Genomic DNA, 27,871 nt, shown 5'->3' on the forward strand with positions numbered 1-27,871 from the left:
AGAGATGAAAATGAAAAATACCAAAGACACACTGAAAGAAAAGATTGGTTACTGTAACAATTTAGATAGTAAAATATTTAACCTATCGAAATCATATACTAACATTGCAGATAGGCTGACGCAACTAAAAATTTGCTGCTATAACCAAGAACTGGTTGCTACAGCCGATTAAAAATACTATGCCATATTTTACTATCTAAATTGTTGCAGCAACCAATCTTTTCTTTCAGTGCAGATATTTCTTATATATGGCTATTCATACAGGGAGGGGGGGGGGGGGGGGGGGGGGTATGTATGACTCATGAAAAATTTACAAATAATGCATATAAATAAGACGTAAAATAACACAATAGTTTATAAAATGTGTTTTTAAAGTTATTAAAGAATAAGAATGGTAAATATGTATATGAAATAATAAATAATAATTACACAATTTCTTCTTACATATATTACAAGTGTTATGACATGAGGTACATATTTCATATAATGCATTTATTGCATTTAGTGCACTGAATTCAATCTGCGCACTTTGTATGCTTTGGGCATAAATCCCGTTCACTAAAAATGCCATATCCCAAACAGGTGGGATATACAAGATAACAAACTAAACAAAAAATACGAAAGCAAAGCACTTGTATTTTGCTACATAACATGCTTTACTATTCTACTACACGTATGTATCACGAAATAACCACTAAGTCTTTTACACACACTACAGTAATTATTTTATGCAGATTATAATTTATGTTGGCTTTACTTATTACAGTGACAAATCGATTCAACTCATAATAATTTCACTAATATTAACAGTAAGAAGCTGAAATTATAACACAGTATTAATATAACGTAAAGGCACGTAACAGAGTAGTTGCGGGAAAATTACCCCCACTCCTTCTATTTTTTTTGACTTCTGCGGCGTAAATCCCAGCGCGGCATATTTGCCGGAGTTACCCTATCTTAAACTGTTACAACCATATACGTTAGATAGACATTTTACATGTTACGCAATCTTGATTGGCTGTTTGATTGTGTCAAGTGGCGAGAACAATAGCCCATATCTATCCATCTATCCAGTCAGAGGCATAACCCCAGGCATTTTACCATCTTAATCTGTCACATCCGCGGTAATCTTACTCTTCATTGTATGGCGTGCGCTATCACGTGCCGGAAATTTTATACGTGGAGGGTGTTGAACATAATTTTAATAGCATGTGTGCACGCATAAATATTAGACATTAATTAGAAAATAAAAAGATACAATAGCTTCTGATTATAGTACTCGAAAAGCTTGTCAATTTGTTCGCATAAAATTCGCAAATTTGTTAATTAGAGTAAGACGGTCCAAAAGTACGTACTTTTTCTTTCGTGCTATTAACAATTGTACAAGAACCCTATCAGTAAAATGGTGTTTAAGTTATTCCTTAAAGTTTCTTAAAGTTTGAATTAAAAGTTTATTAAGTAGTATCAATGTAGTAGTAATATTTATTTTTAGGAGAGATTAAATTTACTAAAAAGATAAAAATACTCTTGGGCAAGTGATTTCTCAACGCACTATTAAAAAAGTATCGTTTAACAGTGTCGTAAAACGTGTTGAAAACGTGTTTAAAAGTATCGTAAAAACAGTGTTGATTAAGATAAAAAAAAAGATTTATTTTTTATTGATTGATATAAATCTTTATAAATATTTAAAGGACTTTTTACATGCAGAATTTATATAAGTAAGTTTTCGACCAACGGTTAATCCTAGCAATCGAGATGGGTAGCCTACAGCCAGCAATTTTGGCACATCCAATCTTTACCGAGAGAATTTAGAATTCAAATACAGATCATTACAGAATATGCAAGCTGCATCGTTGTCATCATTTTGTAAGAAATAAGCGACAACACAAGAAAAAAACCGGGCGCTCCGGAATTCAAACCGAGATATTGGTGGACTTCCTGCCACCGAACCACACAGTCCTCAGGCTGATAGTTTCTCTGTTGTTCTTATTTCCACTAAATTTCTTATAATTTACAGCATTACTATTTTTTTACAAGCTTAGTCAACTTTTTAAGTACGTACTTTTAGGCTATCCCGTCACTTTTTATTTTTAACCGTATAAAAACTATTATATGTAGATATTAAGTAAATGTATCACTAAATATGAAGCAAAAACATTATACACACAATATAAATTGTACAGATTCACAAAATAACAATTTAATTTTAATGTAAAAATTGATTAATTTATTCGTGATAAGTAAAAATATATGTGTAATAAGAAAGTGATCAAGATTACAAAATTTAACGTACCTCTTTTATCGCTGCAACGATCACAATTATCTCTCATACATAGATTGACCAACTAAAACGGCACGTGTTGCGGCTGTTGCGGTCTAATAATTACGCTGTAAAACTATATGCGTATTCTCGGGCGGTCTAAATTTATGTGTTTACAAATGTATTTATTACCGATTTTTACAGAGTTTAAATAATATTAATTTTTAAATTGTACAAGTTATCGTGATATTCTAAAATTTCCCACCTATTCTATAACGATCATCTTTCTTCTATTAATAAATGAAACTAGACTTCAATAACAACACAAATAAATAAGAAGCGCCAAACACTATCGAAACTTGGTGCCCAATAATATTTCTATGCAAATTTTAAGTACATTTTTTAATCATATTAACTGCGCCAATTATATTATCAAATTTAAAATACAATTATAAACTAAAGTTGAAATAATAATTTTACAAATTAAACTGATCGCAATGTAATAATGATATGTACTAATTAACATCTCAAAACACTTTAAAGTACTTTTATTGCGAAAATTATACACATGTATGAGTTTTTTACAATATTTTCAAGACGCTTATTAAATTGACACTCAATGATATTAATAACACTGCAAAAAACTTATTGCAAAAAATAAATTTTTTACAGTGATTTAAGATGCTTATTAACAGTATTATTAAATTGACGATTAGTTTAATTTGTGATATTATTATTTCAATTTTAGTTTCAAGTTCAACAGTACTTGTTACGCAGTTTGCATAACTGGAAAAATTAATTTAAAATTTACATAAAAGTATTATTAGACAACAAAATCTAGCTTTATTAATATGCGGTCTTTTAAATCTTGTGTAATGTTTCAACCGGTACGTGACGCATGCGTGTTTGGGACGTTCACTTGTTAGGTGAGCAATGTTGCCGTATTATCCCATTTGTAGATATATACGAGTATGTAGTGAGATTTGAAGAAGCACCTAGTAAAACGAATCGTTCCGTGTTTTCGCAATAGATGTCTTCGAAGAATAGCGAAAAGCATTGAATAATATCACTACACTGAAAGAAAAGATTGGCTGCTGCAGCAAATTAGATGATAAAATATGGCATAGCATTTTTAATTGATTGCAACAGCCAATTTTTGGTTGTTGCAGCCAATTGTTGGTTGTGTTAGCTTATCCGCAATGTCAGTATAGAATTTCGATTAACTAACGCAACCAAAAATTGGTTGCTGCAGTCAATTAAAAATGCTATGCTCTATTTAACCATTTAATTTGCTACAGCAATTAATCTTTTCTTTCAATGTATAATATAAACATCTCGTACATTTATTCATACATTTACTTTATGAATAATTAATTCTATTACTTTGTAAATTGTGAAATAGATATTTCAAAATGATAACAGTCTAGTCGGTGTACGTTCTTGACGTTCTTAAATTGATATCTGTTAGGGAAACCAGTTAGTTAAAATGGAATATAGTAAATAGATATTTTTAGTGCAAGGAAAAAATTGAAACAGATTCAATAGAAATATTAATTTAAAAGATTAATAAAAATATTATTTGAAATAAATATTTTGTGTAGTAAATATAAAAAAGCAAATAGTATTTATCATTTACATTAACATTCACTTGAAATAAAATATTTATTTGACATTTCAATATTTCCTAATTTAATAATTTTTCTATTTTCTATTTCGTACTGTTAAGAAATAGAAAATAATATAATATATTATAGGACCGTATATGTGATAACACAAACTATAGAAATCAAAGCCTTAAACGGTCTAGCTGGATCTTAATGCTTGTATGATTCTTATGTGAATTTAAATACTACGTATGTAATCCCCAGAAACGCGCGCCGAAATGATTTTTCGGTCTTGAAACGCTAACTCTATTAAACTACCGCAGTAATATCACGAGTTAAATTGACTGGCAATTTAACAAATTTTTTTTATGTTTATTCGCATCTTCGAATCGATCTTAATAATGATGAATAACATATTAAAATCTGTAAATAATTAATTCTTATTGCGAAAAATATTACCTCGGCTGGGAGTCGAATCAGGATCTCTTGCATACCGTGCGAGCGTCCTAAGCCTTTAGACTACCGAGGCCTTAGTAATATTCTTCTAAATAGAAAATAGTAAACAGAAAATAGAAGATAATAAATAGAAGCATTTATCCAAAGTAAAGTATCGAAAAGTATCGTAAAGTATCGTAAAGTATCGAAATGTCAAATATTGAAAGGTCAAGTAAATGTTAATATAAATGATAAATAAAATTTGTCTTTTTTACTATGCAAAATACTTATTTCAAACAGTGTTTTTTATAAATTTAACTTTTAAATAAATATTTCTACTAAATTTATTTCAATTTTTCCCTACACTAAAAGAAAAGATTGGTTGCTGCAGCAAATTAGATGGTTAAATATGGCATAGCATTTTTAATTGGCTGCAGCAACCAATTAAAAATGCTATGCCATATTTTACCATCTAATTTGTTGCAGCAACCAATCTTTTCTTTCAATGTAGCACTGATTATTATGCGGCTAGTATACACTGTTTCAGCACATAATAGAACCAGTAGACAATATAACTGTTTCGTGCGTGTAAATAGTATTTCAAAACGTGGCTTATTCTTTACGAATAAGTAATTATTATATTAAAAAAAAAAAAAATTATTAACTTATGATTAATGATTGATTTACACATATATCGAAGCTATACTTGTTCGATCAAATGCATAAATCACTCTATCTATTCATTTGCAGGCACGAATTTGAAGGAGCTCAGTGTCCTACCTAAAGAACTCATTAATCCAAGGACGGAGAAGTTAATGTTCACATCGCCACCTATTTAACTAAACGAATGAAACGCAGCCAGTTTATTATACGTTAACTTTGGGAGTGCCGTGCAAAATGTCGCGCGAATATAAATTAGCATACCACCGCTTGTTTCCATATTCTCAGGCGTGATAGTTGTCTCAAGTTGAATCGCTGCCATAGGCGATAATCGTGATCGGATTTAATCATTGATCTCGCTCTGAGTGGATTAGTTGATCACCAGTCGTACTGATCGAGATATGGAGAATGGAATCGGAATTGAGAGATTGAGATATGGATATGGAAATGATCTTCATTATGAATTTACCTTTCATCTTTTCCACAGAGGATCTTTCTGTGTGTTGGATACTACGTATATATTAGTCACTCGGGATTAGGGGTTAAATTAGTCGGTTAAATTAGGTTATACGGCCGAAGCTAAATACATTGGCATAATGTGGTTATCGCTTGAAATTTTTTCGCGAATAAAATTGTGCATTAATTCGCGTGTGAATTTCGGAAGTGACATAAAGTATCGCGCGATCGTAGTTTTCTGAATGTTCGCGAGTGTTGAATCTGAAAGATTTATTGGAATTAACAATCCCCTCGCGCACGCATAGCTTGAGAGGAGAAGAAGATTTAGGAAAGACATTAGGCGTTGGCGGATTAACCTTGCAATGAATATTATTTTTTACTTGCGTATAATATATGAATATTAAGTGAAAGTGAACTGCAAAATATTCAACATAAATGAGTAAAAAGAACCATATTTAGCCAAGACAGGTCTTGATGTCTAATAATATTTTTGTGCGAATTTTTACAATTTCCAGTTCAAGCAAACTGCACTTCAATTTTGTAGCTAATATAAAAAATTATTAAATAAGAGAATAAAAATTGCGTTGAGCTAATAGTAAATTATTAATTTTTTAATCGCGATTTAGAGATACTACAAAATCAGACATATAATATTTTAATTGATAAAATTGATCGAGCCATACCGCTAATAACGTGTACCTATTATTGATAAAATTATTATAAAATTTGAATTTTATTATTGGTTGTAGAATTGAGAATCTTTAAAATAGTTTTATCTCAAATATAAATGATAATAAATGAGAGCTACTTATTTGTCCGTTTATTGTAATATTATTTTTTAATATTGAGAGCTCTATAAAATTGATTTACAGTTTTATTTCTCATTTTCTGTAAAATATTATTTTTAGAGATGTGAATGACGGAAAAATGCTAAAATTTTAGGGTACAAAACTCGGAAATTAATGGTTTTTTTCTTTCGGTTTCGACAGTTTTTTACTCGGATATTTTTTTTAAATCGTTTAGGTCTGTCACATTGCTTGAAATCCCCCAAACTTTTGCACTTAAAGATAATTTAATTTTAAAGATAATTTAATTTAATTTAATTTTTGCACTTATATATATATGATTAGAAAAATAGATTCGGACGATAAAAAAGACGAAAGCACAGAGATGCTGAATGCAAAGAGTGCAAGCAACGCAAACAGACCTATTAACTTATTATCAACTCATCAAGAATTGCAACAGCCAATAATACTTATTTCCGCTTTAATATACAATCATAAAGACAAAAGTATTAAAAGGTATCGCGAAATAACAAGAAAAATAAATTTTATTTCTTCTTCTACATATTTAACATGAATTCTATGTTTTTTACAGTAAAAAACCTAGTTTTTTACTTTTCTCCGAAGTAAAAAATACTGTTTTTTTACATCTTTAGTTATTTTAAATTATCTTAAATTCTGCAACATGCTAAATATTTATTAACGGATATTTCAAAGGTTCATTCTGTATTGAATATTTATTAAAAGAAATTTTGCGAAGAGAGAAATCGCATTTTTTCCTCGTTTTTCCTCATGCAATTACTCTCGGCGAAGGAATGTTATCGTTGTCCCGTCAAGTAGAAACTAACAAATACGTAGTTCGTACCGATGGAGAGTTGAAACGATGTTCAACGTGGAGAATTATTCATTAATAATACCTGAAATTTATATGCAAAATTTTTTTATTTTAATGCTCTGTTGAAAGTTGGGAATTTCTGTTATAGAAATTATAACACATTCAGGTTTTCCTGACATGTTCTCGGAAACAATGGTTAGCAACAACCACTATGAATATTTTAAAGTCGAATAATGATATTAATTAAATAATATATTTTAGAAACATTTTCTTCTTTTTTTATTTTATTATGTTCTTCCATTGGTATTAGTAGTTGTATTAGTACTATGTTAATGATAATAAAATGCGTTTATGTTGATTAATGTTGAAGAAAGTGTAGTAGCGAATATGTAAATTGTTTAACTTTTGGTTCCTTTTAAGAAATCATTTCTAGGTACTGGACATCTCGCCAATCTAGGAACATTAGTATTAATTATGTGTGTTTGTGTGTGTGTGTGTAATAATTTATATTATTTTTTAATAAAATACATGCTCGTATTGTAAGATGTTATTTAACAGATTTTAATTTTTATCAATTTGAATAAATTTCTGAGAAGAACTTACTTATATTTTTTTATTTTGAGTATCTTATCGTAAATACTTGAATTTAACACTAAAAATGTGCGAGTATTTAAATAATTCGAGATAAATCGAAGGAATATCCCGATATTAGTGGAATATTAACAATTAAATTATTTAAATATTATAAAAATATAACAACTTGTTAAATTTCAATTTAATATTTTAATAAATTTCTCGAAATTCTGTTGCATTTAAAAAATGGTAATAAACATTAATCACATAAATGATTGTAAAAAGAAATATTTGTAATTCCATAATAATTCTATACAAAGATATCATAACAGTGGTAACTATCGTTGATTCGCAGTCGAAGTCATTGATATCGAGAAGTTTGAAAGAATTTGTTTCTTTCTGTAATGGAACTGGCTGATGTTTGATAGATCGTTTAACATTGCTTTGCGAATTGATCTCACAGAACCGAACGTAGAAGCAAGTACGCTAAGTTTGCTATCTACCTTGAAGATCGTTCTTCTTTCTATCGAATACTAACTGATATGTTACTCGGAAGGGCTTTGCTCAAATCGTTAAATCAATCATCCTTCAATAAACATACTGAAAATGCCGTTTTTCATGATTTTTAAAGATCTATAAATTAAAAAAAATAAAGCCTTATAAAAAGTAATGCTAGCATGCATTGATGGATGGTTCGTTTAGTTTGTTTATAGTTCGTTGATACATTATCGAAATAGAATGTAGATACGCTTCCGAAAATACTGCAGAATAATATTTATTGTTACATAGAACAATTACGAGGAACTCGTATTGCATACACATAAATAAATTACAACAAAAGAAAATATCTATCTAAAATTTATATATATTATAAAGAATATTTTATTATGATTCAATTAGATTAGCAATACAGGTCATGAATGTCACTAGAAAACATGCTCACAATAAAATAAGATAATGAATTTTGTGTACGCTTTTAAAGTAAATTTTTTTTCTGTTCCGCTGGAAATGCTCGCTTTATTTATTATTAATGCGACTCGCATTCGCGTTAAACGCTTTTTTCAGATATAGTGCTCCTGTCGCTGCCTCTTCTATGTGGACTATGCACCACTCGTTGGTTACGGATGGTTATGGTTGTCGGTAATTCTCTATCATTGCTCATTCTCCTTAAGCTGGTTTCTCTATCCAAGTGATTTTTATTCTTGGCACACTTTGGCCTCTGCACGTTCGTATAGATAACATAAACAGCGAGAATTCCCACCAGAAACATCGCGATTCCTACGCCGCTTACCGTACATACCTATAACGTGGAAATTAGTTATATTTATGTTTCTGAACTTTTAACTTTTCATAAAAGAAAGCTTGAAGTTCTAAAAAAAAGTCTTATTTTTTAATAGGAATAATTCTTTTTATATAATGTGCGAAGATGAATATTAATTTCTAAGATATTTTGAAAAGTATAATTTTTGAGAAATTATTATCTACAAAAGAGGAAATTTTTTGACAATTTCGGAATTTTTTTTTAATACATAATCTATTACAAAAACAATAATTTTAATTTATTGCGTAATTTATAATTTTGATATATATGAAGTTTTAAAAACGGCTTTTTTAAATTAAGGAATCTCAGAGATTATTTACATAAAATAATGCTAAAAAATGCTACCATTGTCCACCACTCGTTATCGCTCATTCCCGAAACTAAAACTTGTGTCGCCTTATTATTCTTTTCCTTTATTTTAATCTCTTTGACAGCTGTAGCACATCTTGATTGCGGTTCATTTTCTTCTTTTAAAAGTTCTTTAAATATATACGACATATTGTTGTTGCTTCTTGGCGCTCCGTAATTTTTCTCAGTTTTCTCCGTAACGTTCACTTCTTTTTCATTCATTTTATTCTTATCCCAATAAACTTTTGTTTTATTCCGGTGAACAACTATATCACCCAAACGTTCTAAATTACTTGTTTTCTTTTTCATAAACAGATTAAGAAACTTTGGTGCTGCTTCTGATTCCTTGTTATGTGTCATTAACATATTTGACACCATGTGATTCCATTCTAAAGCATTTATTTGATTGTTGCATTTTTTGTTTTTGCTGTAAAATGTAATCGATGGATTCAATCTTATGAAAAAAATTGTAACAGTATTAAATTGCATTTATGACATAATGTTAAAGATCTATTGAGTGCCTAAGAAAAAGTCTTACTGATGTCGATTAATTTTATTAATGTTTAAATATAATTTTTTTAATTCGGGTTTTTTCTTTTTAAATATAAAAGGAAAAAAGTTAGTTTAAAATTTACACAACAAAATCAATTGATCAACTAATGAATAGTCAATTAATGGTAACTATCGTTGACTCGCCATTTAATAATATTTGTAATTATTAATTAATCATTAACTACTCGTTAGTTGACTAATTGATTTTATAGATTAAATCAACTTTTTTCTATTTATAAATTTAATTGACACCAATAAAACCTTCCCTTAGGCACACAATGAATCTTCAACATTATATACATACATATATACACAATAGATTATCAATATTATATATATGTATGTGCATGATATTCCATTATCGTGTACAACGTTTCATAAATCTTTGTCTAACTCCGCAGAGTTAACTGTGATTATTTAAGCATGCATATAGTCAGCTATAAATCTATCAAATTGATAGCTTTCTTAATTATTCTTGACTTACAAAAGCTATTAAATTAAATGTTATTGTTTATGATATAATCACCACTAAATAATAGAAATTTTTCAATGCTCACCATAATGCATTTAAAGCTTTCACGTAAATTTTTATAGCATTTTCTAACCATCTGACTCGTTTCAATTCCTTGGCATCATATCTTCCCAAACCATTATCGGGTGCCCACCATTGCGAATTCTCAACTCTCCACTCAAGACCGTTCATTACATTCCTATAAAAAAAGAACTTAATGGAATATTCCTGTTATATTTAAAGATTAAAAATGTTACTTTGTAAGACAGAAATATTGTTGAGATAAATTTAATTTTTCCAAACTACTATAGATGATTTCTTACTTCCCTCTTAAGTCTACTTTAGACAATCTATTTTACATTGAATTTTTCTCCGTTCTTTTCTTTTTCGAAGAAAAATTCGACCTGAATTGTATATCTAAATTGTTCACTTGAAGCGGCTTTAAATATATACATGTTAATGTTAGATATATAATTCAGGTCGAATTTTTCTTCGGAAAAGAAAAGAACGGAGAAAAATTCAATGTAAAATAGATTGTCTAAAGTAGACTTAAAAGGGAAGTAAGAAATCATCTATAGTACATACACACATTACATATATACTCGTTTCTAGTCGTATCGTACCAAACATGAATTATATAATCGATTTCATATATCGTTATATTTTTATAACTGGTTTTAATTTAAGGCAATGTTTAAACATTGAGTCCAAGCCGCTTGTTATAATAATTGGTACTATTATGTTATAGAATAGATCTACAAGGGCTGTGTTCCAAAATTGTTTGCCAGCGCTGGCAGTACTGTTAACACTGTTCCAAAAATCATCGTAGCACGCTGTGGTAGTGCTGCGAGAGAGTAAAGATGTCACTAATTTTGTCGTCATTTTCTGCTGCGGCTGAAGAGATGAGGCAGCTATAGCATCCAAGATGGCGAGTATCATTTCAATTTGAAATGCGTATTCGCATCAATTGCATGCTTACTAAAATTGGAACGCTGTTGATAGCATACGTTTTTATGACGACGTACTTGCAGAGCTGGCAATCAATTTTGTAACACAGCCAAGATAACTTGTTTTATTTTTTCTATTTCTTAATGTTCAAGTAACATTAAATGTCATGTTATATAAAAAAATAAATCGTGAATGCAATAGTATATATATATATATAAATGCATTAATTTATTACAAAGAAAACAAAAACAATATAGAAAAACTGAGCTATCATATCATATACCGATGCAAATGTTTTTTGCATGCTTTTTTTATGTGTAATACACAAGTGTACACTGTACGAATACATATGTGATCTACGAATAAATTCGTAAATATTTTTTTCTTTTTCCAATTTAGGAACTTCAAAAATACGAGCTTCCTTCATAATTTTAATTTTTTCACGTTTCACATTCAGAAATAAATGATAAAGGAAAATATTGAAAAATTTACAATAAAGAAACAAAAGCTCATGCTATTGCTTCAAAACAATATAAATGCCTGTTGAATAGAAAAATATTTTAACCGACATTCTTATATTTTTATGAAAAATTTCAAAGGTACTTTTAACAGTAAAAACATTGTTGCAAGTAGATGAAAACTAATAGAAGAAAACTAGTAAAAGAAAACTAATTTATGAAACTATAAACATTTAAAATGATATAATATTATCAATAATACAGTTACTATTATTTTAATTATGCAATTTACAAAAGAACATCGTAAGAATTTTCTTCTCGGATTCATAGAATTGGTTTTTAGCTGATATGGTATAGAAATAAGCCACAAATATACGAATTATGAGTTTGTACTTTTTTAATTAGTTAAACAGATCATGATTTTATTAGTATTAATAAAGTGCAATAGTTAGTTTCTGAGAAATAAGGGAGTGTCACTTTAGGAGACCTATGTCAGTATCGGCGACTTTCCTCTAACTAATACGAATGAATTTTATATTTGAATGAAAATAAGCTTAAGTTAAAAAATTTGCCAGATCTGTACTTTCATATATATATTTACAATATTCTCTGTAAAATAAAACATATACGATTTACAGAGAGCAACGAGATTTTTCTACATTGATTTAAGGATGGCCTCGGCGCGGCTGCTGTTCGGGAGAGTGAAACGTTAAAGTGCTGGGAAAAAAGCAAGGGTACTAGCAATTCACCGTGATTTATCAAGGATCCTTAACCTCGATCGAATCTGATACATTCGACGGAAGTAGAAATCGTGATTTCAGGCGTGTATTTTTTATACATGGCAGTTTAGTCGCGTAATTGGCACGACACACGATTGATGTAAAATTATTTTATCACGTAAATGTAGTTAGATATTACTAATGATTAAAGTAAAACCAGTAATAATAATGAGGAATATATATGCATTTTCTATGAGAAAATTTCCCAACATTTCTAATAACAGTGAAACATTACAATGCCAACGCAACAATGTCAATAACGCAAAAGTTCAATTTCATTAATTAAATGTAATGAGCCACTTTAGTTACATTAAAATCCGTTGTAATCTACAACAGATAACCTTTTATATTCGATTATTTTATTTTTATGTGTATGCGTATGATCAGTAATTCATTAGCATTAATGACGCATTTTGATACGAAAATCTTGGAATATCGTCTGAGAACTTTTTGCCTCATTTAAAATAATATTTCCGATTATTATACGTCATTTGTTTTTTCTCGTCTCGTCTCGAGAAATCCATGCCAGTTACAACGAATACCAGTTACAACGAATGTGCTGTCTCATTGTATAATCGAACATTTCAAATAAATAAAACGAGAAGTCCATAATCTCGAACGTCTCGAAATAAAATTCTAGAATCTTGAGAAACAAGAATATCGGCCATCAAAACGAGAAAACTTTATTAGTCATTTATTTTTATCTAGAATAAATCTCGATATTGATATTTTCTCGTTTCACCTCGCTCTAATGCAACACTAATTAGCATAGTACACGTAATTTTATCAAATGATTTGTAATTAATAATAATTAAAAAATACGATAACTGAGAAATATATCGCCTGTATATAATTTATATACACATTTTGAGCAGTTTATAATAAGGTTATCAAAGATATGTTAAAGATATAAATAAATATGAAATTATATGATATTATACAATTTAATACTGTACAATTTAATTTAGGGTTTAAGTAAGTTGAAAACATTATTCTTCTTTTACTCATGAAAAAATTTATGTTTATTAACGCATTTGATGATCTTTTTAATTGTACAATAACTGTTTAAAATGTTAAAACATATAAAATAAACTAATAAATTTGATAAAATTTGATTAAAAATTATTTTAACGAGAAAATTATTATAACGAAAAGTTTCTATCGATAAAGATATATTCTTTTTTTTTTTAAATTAAGTATGTGAAGCACACGAAATTTGCAAATAAATTTTATAAAAACAATTTGTCCTTACCTAGAATCTTCTAAAAGCAATATAGTGTTAGTTGAATCTATATGATTCAAGTAATCTTTTAAATTTCCCTCGCTGATTATTAGTATGGTTGCATTTTTAAGTTCATTAAAAAAATTATCTTCGGGTTTTCCAATATGTACAATATGTGACGTATAATCTACACCAACAAAATTAACAAAACATATATTAATTTAAAAATCATATTTAAATTATTTTTAATTTTTTAGCTAAAAGAAATTAAAAGAAACGTATTAAATCAAAGATAAATTGGAATATAAACAAAAATTTATTTTTCAAATAATTTTAAATGGATTTTACTACAATAATATTTTGATTTAAAGTTTTGCTTGCTAAAATATATTTAACACTAGAAATTTTTTTACATTAGTATATGATTAAAAAAAATCTATGTAGACTACATCGACGTCTGAGCCGTAGAAAGTGCCACATCGAAAAAATATGAAGAAAGGTTTCTGTCAAGAAATGAATAAAAAGCGGTCTATTTCGCGTGAAACGTGAAGACCGGCTTGTGTCGGAACGCATACAAAGTACAGTTTATATCGAGAAAACAAGAAGAACGGTTCAAGTCGCATAAAATTAAAAGGGTCTACATAGCGCAATACTCACTACTCATAAATTACACAAATTTAGTTACAGAAAATTAATATATGAGTAAATGAGTGCGAGAAACAGGATTGAAAATCAAGACAATTCCTGTTCTCAGTCATGCCACTATAAAATTTATGAGAAAATATATTGCGCTATATAACATCTTCTTTAATTTCATGCAACTTGAACTAGCTTGAACCGTTCTTCTCATTTTCACAATATAAACCGTATTTCGTATGCGTTCCGATATAGGCCAATCTTCACGCCTTACCTCTTATGCGAAATAGACCGCTTTTCATTCATTTCTTGACATAAACCTTTCTTCATGTTTTTTCTCGATATACACCTTCTACGGTTCAGGCGTTGACATAGTATTATATTTAAAAGAGATCTATTGTAATTTATCATATATTATCTTTGAATACTTGTTAAAGTTTAGTAATAATTATTATGTACGAAATTATCAAAGATATTCATAAAAAAATTGCATTATTAATATTCTATACCATTATACATATCATTAATACTTTAATCACGCGACATTTTTAAAAATCTAAAATTTATTATAAATTTGACATTTTATTATAAAAACTTTTTTGTGATATATACTTCACATTATTAAAAAATATTGTGCTAGAAGAGAGATATTTTATGTAAAGAAAATAAAAACATAGTTTCATACCTTCTTTATCGTTATCATGGATTATAACACACAAATTGTTCGCTATGGCATTTACTGTCAGTTTCTTTGTAATACTTTGTACGTCATCGTCGTTTTCATCATCAACTTTAGTTACTAATGTGAAGGATTTCCACTTAAAAATTTCTATCATTTTCAAGATTCCCTAAAAAAGATAATAATATAACATATCTCAATCAAATCGTTGATTAATATAAAGTAGCGTGTGAGGGGAAAAAATTAGATAAATTTCAAATTTATCTCTATTTACCATTATGGTAAGCATAATGTAGTAACATTTATATAAAAATGTTATTAACAAAGAAAACAACGGATGTAAAAGTGTAAACAATATAAAATTCAAACAATATAAAGTTCAAACAATATAAAATAAATATGTAGTGATCGAGTCACTTGCGTATGCATCTAAAATAGGAACATATGCTTGCATTCTGCATTGGTAATGAAAGCACTAAATATTTTAAATGCCGAGTCATTGTTTTTCTGTAATTTACATATCCTATTTAATATGCAATCGAGCTAACACAATTTAACTATTGTATATATCACGATTCTATATATACGCTATATAATTTTTTATATGTAATAATACAACTTATGATAGAGAATGTGATAAAGAATGTGATATAAAAACTTTGAATGAACTTGAATTTTTGATATAAAATCAATTTTTGCTATTAAAATTTGAAACATATAATAAAATAAAATTGGATGAAGGAGCAGTATGTGTATTGTAAACTCAATAGCACAATAATTAGTACATTTGTATGTACTGTCAGACGCATTTCAGTATTGTTCTAATACAAATGATTGCGTAAGGATAATAAACTGCATGCATTATGCAAATATTACAATGAGCTCAGCATTACAGTTAATTATTATACCTTAATTGAACTATCCCCATCTTCAGTTTAAATTGTTTATAGAATAAAACTTCAAGGCTCTTAATAAACTCGAGAATATTGAGTTTATTTAGTAATTAATTAATAACAAATACCTCCACTAAATAGGAGTTCGATTCCTCTGTTAAAGGGTGCAAATAGGGAGAAATTGACGGTTTCTTGATAATATGCGGCACTTTCAATATCGACGTCACTTTATATATGGCCTCGATGTTGGTCGTGGTATCTGGTCCGATAATTCCTATATAATTACGAGATACATAAATCGAACGATTACGTAAGTACCTAGGAAATATAAACTTTATATTTGTAAAGATATAATATTTTTATTGGCTATGTACTCTAGTTTATAAAAGAACTTTTATCAACCGATGTAATGGTCTTCGAAAATTAGTAATCGAATATTCGCATAAAGCGCGTGAGACAGTCATTGTTCCTACCTAGATAATAAGGTGGATGCAAACAGTTGACATCTGCCCATACTAAAGCCTTCATCATCGCTTTCAGAGCACCTGTTATACTTCCGCATGTATCCACAATGATAATTTCTATACAAATATTTTGTTTCATAGTTGAATTTTTTTTTTAACTATGCTGCATTTTACTTTATATTGAAATTATTGTCCGTTTAATTGCGTATATTCGGGAAATGATTTGATATTCAATATTACAATGTGTTTAATTGATATGAATTATTTTAATTCATGTACTTGATTTACCGATTTCGAATCCGTCGGTTTTGTTGTTGTGAATCTCTGCGAGAAGCTTGGCGGCCTCATAAAGCGTAACGCCCTTCGGTGATAGCATTGTACACGATGGATCATCGTGCACGCTTGTTAGAAATGAAATTTGAGCTGTTTCGCCACATTCTGTACGTGCACCGCAGGTGCACGCGGCGATCACCACGAGGATTATGTACCAAGTTCGTGAAACTCCCATGTGTCTCAAGTAAACAGATCAATACAGATAGAATCAATTGTTCTGAGATATTCCAAATTGTAAGACGTGAACGCGCGTTCTCTACCCTGTACATTTTTTTTATTACAGTAAAATATATAGATCGATATACCAATAATGATAATATTAAATGAATAAATACAATTTTCTATCACACGACTCACCGGCGCCGGCGCTGTAAAAGTGATTACCAATTTTTTTCATCAAGTTAATCACAGCCACTATAATAAAAAAAGTTAATAAACAATCGCGGTTTAGAGCGTAATCATTCTTTTACTTTTAAATGAATATCCGTGATATGATTACTTCCTCGTAGGTTTGTAATTATAAATACGATTATTTTACACATGTGTGTGGAAATGCGAAGGAAAAAAGGTTGAAGTTCATGTGTGAGAAATAAACTAATCCACAATATGTAATTCTGTTTGAAACTTATCACGATGTAACGTCTCTTGTGACAAATCTTACTGAACTATTCGCTTCAATTGCAGATCTTGATATTGAAATCCGGAAGCTTTACAAGGTAACTGATGCGATATGCATTATGTGAAATTGTAAGGTTTTGAACGTGTCCTTGTATAGTAGAAGCTCTCAATATGTAACATTTTAAGTCGCCCCGGGAAACCACAAAACATTATAAATCTTATAAATTCTTAGTAGCAACTTTATAAGAAATAATAAAATTAGTTAAAAAAGGAAATTTGATAAATTACCTATTGTTTTTCAAAATTATACTTTGTTGTCTTTATTTTTTCCGTATTTTAATATGAATGAACATTTTTTTGTGCTTCTTCTTCTTGTGCACTTTTTTATATGTTTAGTATTATAAATTAAACAATTATGACAAATTTTTTTTATTAAATTATTACATTTATGAAATTGTCGATAAACTTTGCGCTAACAAAATGTTGTGTTTCTAAAAAATTCCTTTCTTTTAATTAACTTATTTGCTTTTCTTTAGAATACCAGACAAAAACGTTTATCTTTTTAGCGATTTTTCCTTTACATTTCTTTCTATTTTTATTTTTTATATCAGTAATTATACTGCTTGATAAATAAAGTTGTAGTAATAAATAAATAAATTTTTGAATGTTAATAGATAAGAAAAAACCAGGTCAGATTATAAAAATCTAATTTATTTTTGAGGAATGGATACTTGTTAATAAATTTATAAATTGTTAGATAAATTACGATGAATCTTTCAGTAAAAGAAAAAATAAATAAACAAATAAAAATTAATTAAAAAAATTTATTGTTTAGCTTTTTATTTGTTTTTCTCATAAAAATTTATTTTATTAATTGTGTTAATTACTTGAAAATATATAACAATATTTTTTTATTAGTTTAATTTGAGAATCTCTTTTAATTTACATAAACTTGTTAATATAATAAATTGATTGCAAAGATATATTTAATCATTACATTACTCATCTTCTCTTTGTATTTCCTTTTTTGTGTAATCGCTATATGATTGTGTTAATCGTTATATATATTAAAAACATCGGGTTAGTTTAATATTATACTTATTGATATCAACATCTATTTCACAATCTATTACTTATATTTTTATTAGATATAATATAGTATGTCAAGTTCTTGTTTTTTTCTGCAACTAATACAATTTTAATGAAATTCTAATAACTATAACATACATTAAAACTATTAGTTACTAACTATTAATTATTATTTATTAGTTATTAATTAGCAGCAATGTTATTGTCAAAGAGATTTTATTTAGAGATTGTAAGATTATTTAAATTTATTAATATATGAAATTTGAAAGATTATGGGAGCAGTATTTTTTTTTTCAAAATGATGACAAATAGTATCAGTTTGTTACCTTGATTTGTTTTAAAAAATGATAAACATTATCTTGGGTTTTTCCGCATGATAATATTGATAACACAGATGGCGGTAGAAATCAAGTAGACTACATTGTACGACTATGTGTAAATATTAATCCTAAGCAGCACGAGATGGCACCACTATCTAATAACAATAACGATAAATTATTTTCCTGCAGGGATGATTGATCTGCATATTTGGGTTCAGCGAACTTGGAAAGCTCAAGTTTATAACTTCCATATTGATACTCACGTACTTTTACACATCCATACATTTACACATTTGTATGCACATATTTTTGTAATAATTCTAATATTTGAGAGGAAAAATAGTAAGATAATCTATAAAAAAAATAAAAATAAAATAAGCCTTATGACCTCTAAAAGATAAGTTTATTTTTATATCGTTTAAAAAATTATAATAAATTATATTTAATGTAACACTACACATTGTAATATTATATTAATCATTTTATTACAATGAATGCATGTTATTTAGCAACTTGTCAGGTAATTCCACAACACAAGTAATCTCTAAGGACTTAAATAATTTTAACTATGAAAGTGCCCCAAAAAGATAACATTATCTTATAATCAATGATTGAATATATAATGATAATTTGAGATTATTATGGATATCGGAATATGACTGAAGATGTCGTAAACACTTAATTTTTTTTAATGATTTTAAATAAGAAGTTTATATTAGTGCTTTTATATTATTATTAGTGTTTTATATTTTGATTAAATAAATCTCATCTCCGAACTTTAATATCTTATTTTTTTATTAAAGAGCAATATGCTATATAATATTATTATATTATGCGTGTATATCATTTTCTCTATATGTATCTAATTTCTTCATACAAGAACTCGCATTGATGAATGAGATATAATTTGGCTAAATTATATCTTATTCATCAATGCGAGTGAACGGCAATTAAGAAATATCGTGTTTAATCAATGTTTTGTTTTGCTTACGAGAAAGTGATTTAGACAACTCTTTGATGTAAATGATTGCACAGACAAATTGTATTTGTGCGACCCACCCATGTGAATAGACATACTACACTATCGAATCATAATTCTTTTAATCAGGCATGCAGACGGTTCACAAACCGATCTCTACACTTCAAAGGCAAATAAGAAAAAGTGTGCAAGGATATATTTACGTCCGTACTAGCCATTACTTACGTTGGCACTGGACCAACAATAACAGTAGCGGACTTTTAAAAGCTAGAGACGCGAGACTTCCTCGTATCTCAAACATCCTCATACTGTCCAGTTGTAGGTCGATGCAGGCACGGCCTGCAATCTTTATCCATCTCTATCCACACGTCCATCGGATGTTCGATAAATCCTCTGACGAATCCTCGACGCGAACGGTTTCACGCTGAACTTCGTAAGGTATATGTTCTAGGGAGAAAAAGGGACGGGAGAGAGAACGACGGAAAACTTACTTATCCCTCTCATGTTTCCTACAAACTCCACTTTACTCTCATATTACATTTGGGTTTAGGAGGGTTTATTTTAACGATGTCAATATTACATCAGAATCACTGCAGCAGAGTTAAATGATACAATTTAGACTCTTAGGCAATGCAAATTAGGACAATATAATGGTTTTTAATGATAAGATTAATAATTGTCTTTTCTAATAATTTGTTGATAACTGTTACAATATTCATTTTATGATTTCGTAATCATTAGAAATTTCTTGTCATTAAAAAGTCCAAGTGTTGTTATATATTTATCTATAACGATATCAATTAGCTCACTTCGTCTTACAAGTATTTCGAACTCGTCGCTGACGTATTCTAAATTTATTGCAATTTTGCGATATCGCTAATGGAGCTAAAGTGGATCACTTCTAAAATTGACGATATTTGGAACAGAGTTAATGTGGGTTAAAGTTTTGTAAGAAGATACAAATAAGTAAAAAATTGTATATGTATATAGAATACATTTTACATATTAGATTAATATAATAATTTTTTAGTTTCTTTTCTTTCATTTTCTCTCTTTTTTTCTTTTGTTTATCATCGCAAGTAATTTGATTTGATCGCGAGAAATCACAAATGTCGATAAATTATAGTTACTAGTTTTGGCTCCGATCCGTTCAATATTTACTTTATCACTTCTTTATGCCATCATGTTTCCATGACACATTTGAAATATGACGTTGGCTCGTAAAAAGGATAGATTCGGGACAAGTGCATTACAATCACGAATATTAGCGAAAAATGGACACATATTAGTGCTACTAAGAACGAAATTTTGATCTGAAAAAAGAAGTTAAGAGAAAGATATGAAATCCTGTGGGTTTAAAAATAAAACGAATAAAGTTGATTCCAAAATATTTAATGGAAAGTAATAAAAGATATGGTTACTAGTTTTAGATCACCCTGAGATTCTAGGACAAGAGTTATGACGGGCAGACAGACACGCGAAGTCATCCATTCCGGTCTGTGTATTCCCGTTTAACTAACGCTCTTCTCACACGCATCGTTGAATGATCACACGCGTAAAAATCAGTGTCAGTATCTTCGTGTCGTAACTCTTTTGAGAGTCTTCTGATTTCGGCTGCGACATTGCGGTGTCTCCGCAACGTTAACGTTGACAAATGCCCGCGAAAGTTTATCCGTAATCGACCGGAAACGTGAAGACTGGCCTAGATTTCGTTGCGTAAACGTCCAACAAAAAAAAATAACTTAATATATATTGCAAGTGAATGCTCTCACTGTCGATTTATTATGAATCCATCCAAGATGCAATAGAACATTAATTATACGTTTTTATTGAGTTTTTAATGTTTTTATTGAGTGAGTGTAGGAATGAAGCCAGTTCATAGGTATAATTTGCGTGCGATTTTAACTATTGTATTTATAAATTTTAGATTTAAAGCAGATCTTACAGATTTATTTTTGCCCTGAACTTCTCATGTAATATGTTTTATGATTACGCGTTCCAATATTAAACGAGGTTAATGGATAAACCGTTGAATTACGTTCGCTGTCATTCATTATAACTGTCGCGTCGACATTTTCCTTTGCTCGGCATAATCGGGTCGCTTTGCGAACTTTGTTGTTGCTTCTCTAGCCGTCGGCACACTCGACTAGCATGCGGATAAAAAAATTTTCGCGCCGTTTAGCAAGAACGACATGCAACGGATCTTCAGCCGTGGAAGCGCCAGCCACGGCTGGCTGGAGAGATCGGAGTGTTGCATGCGCGTGACCCAATATGGAGAAATTGAGTCTCTCCCCGTTATACACCTACGTATTATTCATCAACCGCTCAAGTGGCAATGCTAAGATTGATTGACTAGGCGATCGGCATAAGTAGAATACTGCATTCTTCGCGAATAAACGCGCAATCATTGATCGTCTCTTCGATCGCGCGTCGTTATCCGCGGATGCAAAATGTTGAAAGAATAACATGTTTTATATCCGTTTACTTAGAGATAATATACATATTATTATATATAGATAATAGATTATATATAGATATTATATAGATAAATGTAATGAAATGAATGAGACTTTTTAATGGATTGTCGATGAAAGCTTTTCACTTTTAATCTACATTATTATTTTATGTCGATTAATTAACAAAACAAATAATAAATCGGGACAGTGCTTGTGCCATAATTATAGTGCAATTTCGTTTTATTTATTGACGATTTGAGAAGTGCTTCCATTGTTTGTCGCAGTTAATATGTTAAATAATCGCGACGCAAAATTTAATGAGCTTGAATGAATTGTTGTCACGTACACATATGATCACGTTCTTAATTAAGCACAGATATTCACTGATCCTACTTACGTCAACAATATACAAGCATACATGTATAGATTAGACGTCTGTACTTCCACTTTTTTAGTAACGAATAAAATTGGAAATTGACAGCTTAATATTGAAAACAATAGTGTTTGTTTTAGTATAGTTTTATTTCCTTTACAAATTAATACTGACCAGTTTAATACTGGTCAATTTATTATTGAAAAACCGTAATTAATTACTTATTCGTAATACTGAACAGTGTTTTTAATACTTAAAATAAGTAATTAATTATTGTCTTTCAATATTAAATTAACCAGTAATAATTAGTTTCTGGAAGGATCTTTTTAACAAAAGAATATAATTGTGAAATGGAGTAAAAAAAGTTAAAAAAATAGGATGTAGTAATACTGTTAATATTCTTTGCGTATAGATTTAACGTTTTTTTCGCGGAATAGAGTGCAGTTACTCTTTTTTTAAGGTGCTTTTTTTCTATCAAATTTTTGTGATTTCAAAAATACTACCAAAAATAAAAAAGTATTGTTTATCAACAAAGAAAACTAGAAAAAAAAACTAGGATTATTCTTATATATTTTATACATTTGTACAGTTTTATGACAAAAATTAGTGAATTGATATTAATTATTAACATTAATACCTAGGACAAGAACAAAATTTTTTCGGCTTTTTTATTCAGGATGAACGATTGGATAAATGAATAAATATTCAAAAATAAATGCATGATTAACGAGTCTAATTTATTATGAACACATTGTCGAATCGTGCCAAGCTTTATCGCGAGAGCCATTTTTCAGACATCTGCGACGGTTGAAACAATCGTACAGAGCTATTTGTAAACGTAGTAGCTTATCAAATGATGAAACCTGATACCGTGTATCATATACGCGGCAGACTCATGGGAATTTGTAAATTGCTGGTGAAATCCCGGGAAATTTCTCGTATGAATTTGGCGCCGTCGATTACATGACCTAGTTTAACTGCATGAACGTCATCGATGTCTTTCTATATTGACGTATTGATAAATAAAATCTGCTAATGTGTGTTGACGTGACAGTTTATGATACACGATGTCTACGATGCTGATTAAATTTCTCATCGTGGTTGTAACGTTCAGGGTGCTGAACATATTCAGAATCTTTAGAGGACATCCTCGGAACCTTTTCCTCAGAACGTCCTTAAAACCTGGCAGGACGGAAATAGGACGTCCTGAGAACGTTCTCAGTACCCGTCTTGTGAAGGGTAGTGATTAAAACTATATTGATAAAAGTTAGTCTAGCACTGAAGTGATTATTAAGCATAATATTGCATATAAAGTTAGTTCATAATAATAATATTTTGATAAATTTTTTGAGAAAATCAAATGGATGTAACTATAAATGTTTCTCATATTTCCCAAAAGAAAATAATATTATAACCGATACAGATCAGAAATATGAGAAATTTAAAGACAGAAAACGTTAAAAACTGTTGTATTTTTACTTAGTATTTCTACATTGTACATTGTTAACCTTTTACCGACAATATTGGATTTAAAATCACAGTCGTTATTTTAATTGCGAATTTTAGTTGAAAAATTTAAATCTGTAATATAAGTAAAGTACAATCTAATTTTTATGACAGTAAAAGTTTGTTATTAAAACTTTTATAAGTATGTAAGAATTGTTTCAGATTTTTGTACAATACAATTCGGAACAATATAAAAATCTGCATTGAAATTCAAAGATCCAGGATGAAAAATGAAAATTTCACTTCCAATAGGAGGCTGATGCAGCAGTAACATGCTACAGTATTGGTGTTGCAGTATTGATGCGTAACAGATGTTCCTATCATTCGAGAATTTTTGATACAGATATCGATTTAAAATTTTTAAAGACACGAGAAAATAGATCAGTTGATATCTGTAACAAAAATTCTGGAATGAGAGGAAACATCCGTTATGCATTAATATTGCAACAGCAACGTTACATGTTACTGCTGCATTAACAATGTAGAATGCTCTTCCAACGGTCGATTTAAATCCGTATGCATCAATGAAATCATGTCGTTAGTTATCTGTATGCCACGTGAGTTTTGGCGACATTAATTCACACGCATGTCTATTCGGAAAAACTAGATTTCTATTTGTATAAACACATTGAATGTGGCATCGGTGTACGTACCGTAAATGCAAATAGTTGACAAGACACCTGATTTAGTCAATTTATTCCTCAGACAAACTTATTGTGCATAGCTAATCGAGCCAATTGTGCAGATATTATTTGCATAAAATGATCAATTATTATTACGTATAAGTGTAATAAAATTACGAGATAGGATATGTATATAGTATAAAATATATTAATATGCTGATATACATAATTATAAAACTAAACAATATAAAATAATTATATAATAGATTTCTGCAAATTTACGTAAGTTTCTATAGTTTTACAAATTTTTAAGATATTTGTCAATTAATCGCGTAACTTTTAAATTGTTTTTAGGTAAGTACATTTTTTAAAGCTACAATTATAATATTTATGACATAATTTTGAAGAGATACCGCTTTTGTCCTAAAATACACAAAATATGAGTTTTTTAGTTGAATTATTCATATAATTTCACAAGTATTAAATAAACTTTCAAAATCTGTTTATAGATCCGCATTGCATCTGAAAATTATTTTTAGATGAAAGTTTCCTAACAAGGATATATATATATATATATACATATAAAAGTTGTCTTACAATTGTAGAGAATGAGAGAGATGGTGAGAGACAGAGAAAAGGAGAGGATGAGAAGGAGTGGGTGAATGGGATGACAGAAAGGTTTAGGAGATTGTAATTTCATGACGCTCTTAATTCAAAACGTTTTAAAATATATGGACGAGAAAGTATAGTTTACTTTTAACTATATTTAAATCTTTGTTGGAAAAATAGTTAATTCTATTATTATAATCAGAATATATCGGAATTTCCAAAATTAAAAATATCTTATTTTTTATTATTATTTCTTATTTTTTTTATATATATTTAGTATTTCTATTAAATTATTTTTAATTTTTTTTTTATTTCTTATCTCATGTCGCTTTTTTAAATCTTTTAAATCTTTAACAATTTTACTAAGTAAAGTCCATTCCTCATTAATGAAAAATTGTAAATATAAATTAATTTTTTAAAACGTTTTTTTGCGATTATATATACTTTGCATTATATACAATAAATTTATATACTTTATATATATATATAAATCTAATAACAATTATGTGTTTTTGTATTATAGATTGCAACTTGCATCATTTCTGAAAAGAAATTAAAAAATATAATAGTTGCGATGTGTGCGCCGACAATTTATTTCGGCGTAAAATAAATTGCCTTTAATAATGTGTGCCGTCGCTTCATCGCGCTTTGCTTCAAAGCGAGGCGCATAAGAATGTCCCAAATCGACTACAATGCGCACAGAGAGGATTGACAGCGAGAGATTTAATGGAATGCGCTTGGTTTCCTAATACGGAGTCGTGTTTATTACCGCTTCTTTCATACTTTAGTATAACTGTTATTAACCTATATCGTAAAAGGTATAATATGAGAAATCGGCATGAAAAAAAGGAACAGAAATAATAGTGATTTTCTTTCTAAATTCTTTAGAGTGGAGTCTCATTTTAAAAGAGTAAAAATTCTGTCACTCTTGAAAAAGAATTTCCAATTTTTAAGAGTTCTCTTTCTTTTTATAAAAATACGAAAATTCCGAAATTAAACGAATTTATAATAAATAAACAATAACAATAATAATAAAACTAATAATAAAATGTTATACTTAAAATGTCAACATTTAAAGCAATTATTTTGACTTATTGTTGTCTAAAAATTGAATGAAGTTGAATTGATTCGTTAAATTTGTTAATGATCTATATTTAAAATTAAAATTAATAAATATTATTTATTAGGTAATTAATTTAAACAAAATTATTAATTATTACGATTTTTTAAATTTCCGGTAGATTACTAATTACATTGAAAATCATTTATCTTAAAATCATATTATAATAAAGTGCAAAATAAGCTTCATAATAAAATAGCACGCAATTATTTTAATTTGAAAATTTATGTGGGAAAATTGTTAGAACATTAATATGAATGTTATGAAATACAATTAAAATATTAAGTTCTACTCAATTATATATTTTATGATATTTAAAAAGAGAGACGATACTAATTTATTAATTATCACAGGTTCGCACGTGTGATAAAAAAAATACTATAATGACGGAAAGAGCGCGCATGCTCTCGACGAAAGGGAGGCGCATTCGAGAGTTTGTGGCCAGTTGAGTTCCGTGTTCCATTTAGTTTACCGGCACTATTTGCACGGTTCGGGTTTCTTCTAACATGTGTAGTTTGACGGACTGATGATGACAGGAAACGCATCACATGGCTGTAATGCCGTCGTAATTTTAGTCAGTTGTCGATGCGCGTTGAAACGGAAGTCACGGGTCTGTGCATAAGCAAGGAACATGTTTCGAACCACCTGTGAAGGCAACCTGACGAGAATTACGATCGAAACGTTGCGTTGCGTGAAATTCGATAACGCGGATACACTAGTCTGAGTGGATTTATTTACGATAAAATTGTGAGTGACATCTTGATGTGCGATGTACAAATTGTCCACGCGATCGATAGAAACAAAATAAATCATATTTAATACACAACAAGTAAGATCGAGTTAAAGCCTATAATGTTAAAATCATGTTTAATACTAGGAAATGCGATAGCGAGTATACGTGATCTGATTGAATTACTTAAAATTAATAAATGATAAATTATCGGTTTCAGGCAGATTGAATCGGCTATCTATTAAAATTGAGTTAATCGTGACCAGAAAGTTTTATTTTTGAAAGAAGAGCAATTAAAGAAATGATTAAAGCCCTACTAATTAGCCGATAGTTCATTAAGTTCGTTTATTTTAGGAGATTGTTGAATTGGTTTTCTCATTCATTACAAACAATGTTGACTTGCGCAATCCTGTACTTCAATATTGGAATTGCTATACCAGAAAGAATTTTTGCTAAATGACATGGAACGTATTTTGTCAATGAGAGCAATTGCTCGTGGAATCTAGAATCTTGTTGCGGCGAATTTAATCGCGTGTGTTAATCAATTGTAAATTTCGAATACGCGAAATGCTTACGCGATTACAGTAGCTTGCTGATAATGGAAACACGTGAAGCATTCTATTTAAGATTGAATGGTAAATATTTCGAGCACTTTAAACTCTCGATGATTCTTCTAGCAAACTCGAGAGACGCTAGAGA

At 29.1% G+C, this 27,871-nt stretch overlaps 1 protein-coding gene across 1 annotated transcript; it reads right to left on the reverse strand.

Annotated features, from left to right (window-relative positions):
- Positions 1–8,524: 8,524 nt before the first annotated feature.
- LOC108766667 (uncharacterized) lies at positions 8,525–16,924 on the reverse strand. Its single transcript, XM_018516086.1, has 8 exons — positions 16,705–16,924; positions 16,426–16,533; positions 16,081–16,226; positions 15,066–15,228; positions 13,775–13,931; positions 10,384–10,536; positions 9,272–9,701; positions 8,525–8,905 (listed from the first exon to the last, which is right to left on the reverse strand). Exons 1-8 carry the CDS (start codon positions 16,922–16,924, stop codon positions 8,654–8,656), a joined length of 1,629 nt encoding a protein of 542 aa, XP_018371588.1. The 3' UTR covers positions 8,525–8,653.
- Positions 16,925–27,871: the final 10,947 nt, after the last annotated feature.

The sequence above is a fragment of the Trachymyrmex cornetzi genome, unplaced genomic scaffold, assembly GCF_001594075.2.
Source record: "Trachymyrmex cornetzi isolate Tcor2-1 unplaced genomic scaffold, Tcor1.1 scaffold61, whole genome shotgun sequence".
In the NCBI taxonomy this organism is placed as follows: domain Eukaryota; kingdom Metazoa; phylum Arthropoda; class Insecta; order Hymenoptera; family Formicidae; genus Trachymyrmex; species Trachymyrmex cornetzi.

Bases quoted from the DNA above. Each gene is read 5' to 3' on its own strand.
- LOC108766667 (XM_018516086.1), bottom strand. From the start codon at position 16,924: ATGGGAGTTTCACGAACTTGGTACATAATCCTCGTGGTGATCGCCGCG. The intron at 16,534-16,704 runs GTAAATCAAGTA...ATATTTGTATAG, and splicing joins AACCGACGGATTCGAAATCG to AAATTATCATTGTGGATACA. The intron at 13,932-15,065 runs GTATGAAACTAT...TTGTTGGTGTAG, and splicing joins CCATGATAACGATAAAGAAG to ATTATACGTCACATATTGTA.